The 2,413-nt window shown below is 54.9% G+C and overlaps 1 protein-coding gene across 1 annotated transcript; it reads right to left on the bottom strand.

The window, feature by feature from the left end:
* Window positions 1-676: 676 nt before the first annotated feature.
* INHBE (inhibin subunit beta E) lies at window positions 677-1,982 on the bottom strand. The gene is made up of 2 exons (XM_007950022.1): window positions 1,685-1,982; window positions 677-1,434 (listed from the first exon to the last, which is right to left on the bottom strand). Exons 1-2 carry the CDS (start codon window positions 1,980-1,982, stop codon window positions 677-679), a joined length of 1,056 nt encoding a protein of 351 aa, XP_007948213.1.
* Between the last annotated feature and the right edge of the window lie 431 nt (window positions 1,983-2,413).

Below are 2,413 nucleotides of genomic sequence, written 5' to 3'. Positions count from 1 at the left end.
CCTGGACCATAGCCTCATCCCATTTCATTACGCACAATTGTTGATTTTTGTTTTCTCATTTTTGTTAGGAAAGTATAAATGTTTGTCTCCCCAGTGGGCCCTGCCCCCCAGGGAAAACCAGAAACTTCTCTAGGGCTCAGCAGTCCTCTCTTGATTCTCATTTCTGAGGTTTCCCTAAGCACCCTCGTTGGGCTCCTTGCTCATCTCCTTCTTGATCTTTCCTTAAAGCACTTAAATAATCCCTACTCTTGGCCAGCCTGTTTTCCCTGCCCCAAGCCTTCTGGGCCCTCTGTCTGCTTCCTTCTTCTCCTTACCTGAGGACTTTCTTTTCCTGGGAGAGACTAAGTAATTTTTTTCTGGATTCTTCTTCCCTCCCTCCCACCCTTGCCCCTACTGTCTTCTCATAGAGCTTAGACTAGGAAATCATCCTTTCCTGGGTAGATCTCCTTGGAAAAAATACTTGACCCATCTCCCCACACATCAACCAACTTGGAATAGGCCAGGAGTCTGGACAAAAAAGTGCCCATTTGGGTCACAGAAGGATCAGCCCAGTCATACTACCAGGTCATCTATGGGTAGGAGTGTTGATCAGGAATCTGATGTCTTCAGCCACAGATGCCCTTTGCTTGGGAACCCCTGACTTGTCCTCTTCACTCCAAACCCCCAGGTCCTCTTGCTAGCTGCAGCCACAGGCCTCCACCACCATGTCTGGCACATCTGTCTTGACCACATTGCCATTACGGTCAAGGTAGAGGAGGGACAGAGGTCTTCGGGCAGTGGGGACACAACAGGAAGTACTTGAGGGCCAAGGGTTGTTGGCCTTAAGGAGGCTGAAGACAGCAGAATGGAAGGAGGCAGCAATGCCTGGGCTGCCAGCCAGGTGTGGGGGGCACTGCCCATTGCAGTAATTCAGCTGGTACCCCTCAGGCTGCAGGATCCAGTCCCTCCATCCCAGTTCTTGGAAGTCAACATAATAATCTCTCCTACAACACAAGGGAGTCTCAGGCTCACAGGAGGGGGTCCTCCTCCTAGCCCGGCCTGTTCCAAGGTCATTGGCCCGGATCTTAAGTTCCAAGAAGGGCCGCTGGTCACCTGCTGTGTCTATGAGCCACTGTGGTGGTGGAGCAATCGTACTATTGCCCTCTTGGTGTCTGCACTCCAGCTGGAGTTTGAGGACACTTAACTCCTCACTCTTCAAGCCACTAGAGGGCAGAGTCAGGGCGTGCCAGCCTGAGGTATTCATCTGGTGCTCAGCCAGGAGGGTGCGGGACCCTCGACGTCTCCTCCTCGGCCTCCACCGGATGATTCTCAAGTAAAGGGTTCCAGGAAGGTTGGGGAGCACATGCAGCCAGAGGCGGGCGTGGTACAGGTGGTGCGCCCGAGGAGTGGACAGGTGGAAGGTGAGCGTGGAGCTGCAGGCTGAAGCGGAGGAGTCTGCCCAAAAGATAGAGAAGGGAAAGAGAAACATGAGCACAGACGAAGCCTCCTGTAAGATCCCCCTAAGCCTTCCCACTGCTCTCCCTCGTGCCCACCTCCAGAAGGAGTAGGGAATGCCTTACAGCCTGGCAACCAGTCCCTGCCCAGTTCCTCCCTCTCCTACCACACCCTATTCCCTCTGCCTTTTCTGCCAGGCTCCCCTTCTTCCTCCCTTTCCCTGAACTCTGCCGGTCTCTTTCTTACCCACCTGTGATGGTAGGAAAGCTGATGATTTCCTCCCCATTCACTGGACTCACACTTCCAGGCTGTAGTCTCTGAAGAGCTCTGGTCAGCGCTGCCTGGGGTGGAGGATGGGATATTCTGGGACGACTAGTCAGGTGCAGCGCTTCCAAGATTTGCTGCTTGGCCAGCTCCAGGACCAGAGCTCGTTCTGCTTGGGGTGCCAGTGGGGGACTCCCACAGGAGGGACATACAGACCCTGCCCCCTGTGCCCACACCAATGCCCACAGCAGCACCAGCCAGAGCAGGACATCAGGGGACCTCATGCTCTTGGTGGATGGCTCTGGCTTGAGAGCTCCAGAGCTCAGATGGTAGTTGCTCCTTCAGTTGAGTCTGCCTGCACTGAGTCTGACTGCACGAAGGCCAATGAGGGCACAGCAGCCGTAGACAGCAGTGCCACACCTACCCCTGGCCAAGTGTAGAGTCACCTGTCTTCTATTGCCTGGGACTCAGGAGGGTAGAAATTGGATTGTCCAATGGACAGCTATGCTTAGCTCTGTCTGTCAGTTTGACCCTCACAGCTTTTGGCTGACTACTGATCTGAGGCCTCTTTAGAGCCGGTGTCTGGGGCTCTCCCACCTAGTGGTCAGCCAGCAGACCTACCCTCCGAGCTCAGGGATTGGACAGCTGTGCTGCCCATCAGGCCCCTGCAGAGGGTGGAGGTCCCCTCTTGGAGCTCCGGTTTCACCATCTGGCC

The sequence above is a fragment of the Orycteropus afer genome, unplaced genomic scaffold, assembly GCF_000298275.1.
Source record: "Orycteropus afer afer isolate SDZICR_OR568_19922 unplaced genomic scaffold, OryAfe1.0 scaffold00261, whole genome shotgun sequence".
Taxonomy (NCBI): domain Eukaryota; kingdom Metazoa; phylum Chordata; class Mammalia; order Tubulidentata; family Orycteropodidae; genus Orycteropus; species Orycteropus afer.
This window is presented reverse-complemented; position numbering and strand designations above follow the sequence as displayed.

Excerpts from the sequence above, each read along its gene's own strand:
- INHBE (XM_007950022.1), bottom strand. The coding sequence starts at position 1,982 with ATGAGGTCCCCTGATGTCCTGCTCTGGCTGGTGCTGCTGTGGGCATTG. Across the intron at positions 1,435-1,684 it reads CAGCTTTCCTACCATCACAG|ACTCCTCCGCTTCAGCCTGC; the intron begins GTGGGTAAGAAA and ends TCTTTTGGGCAG.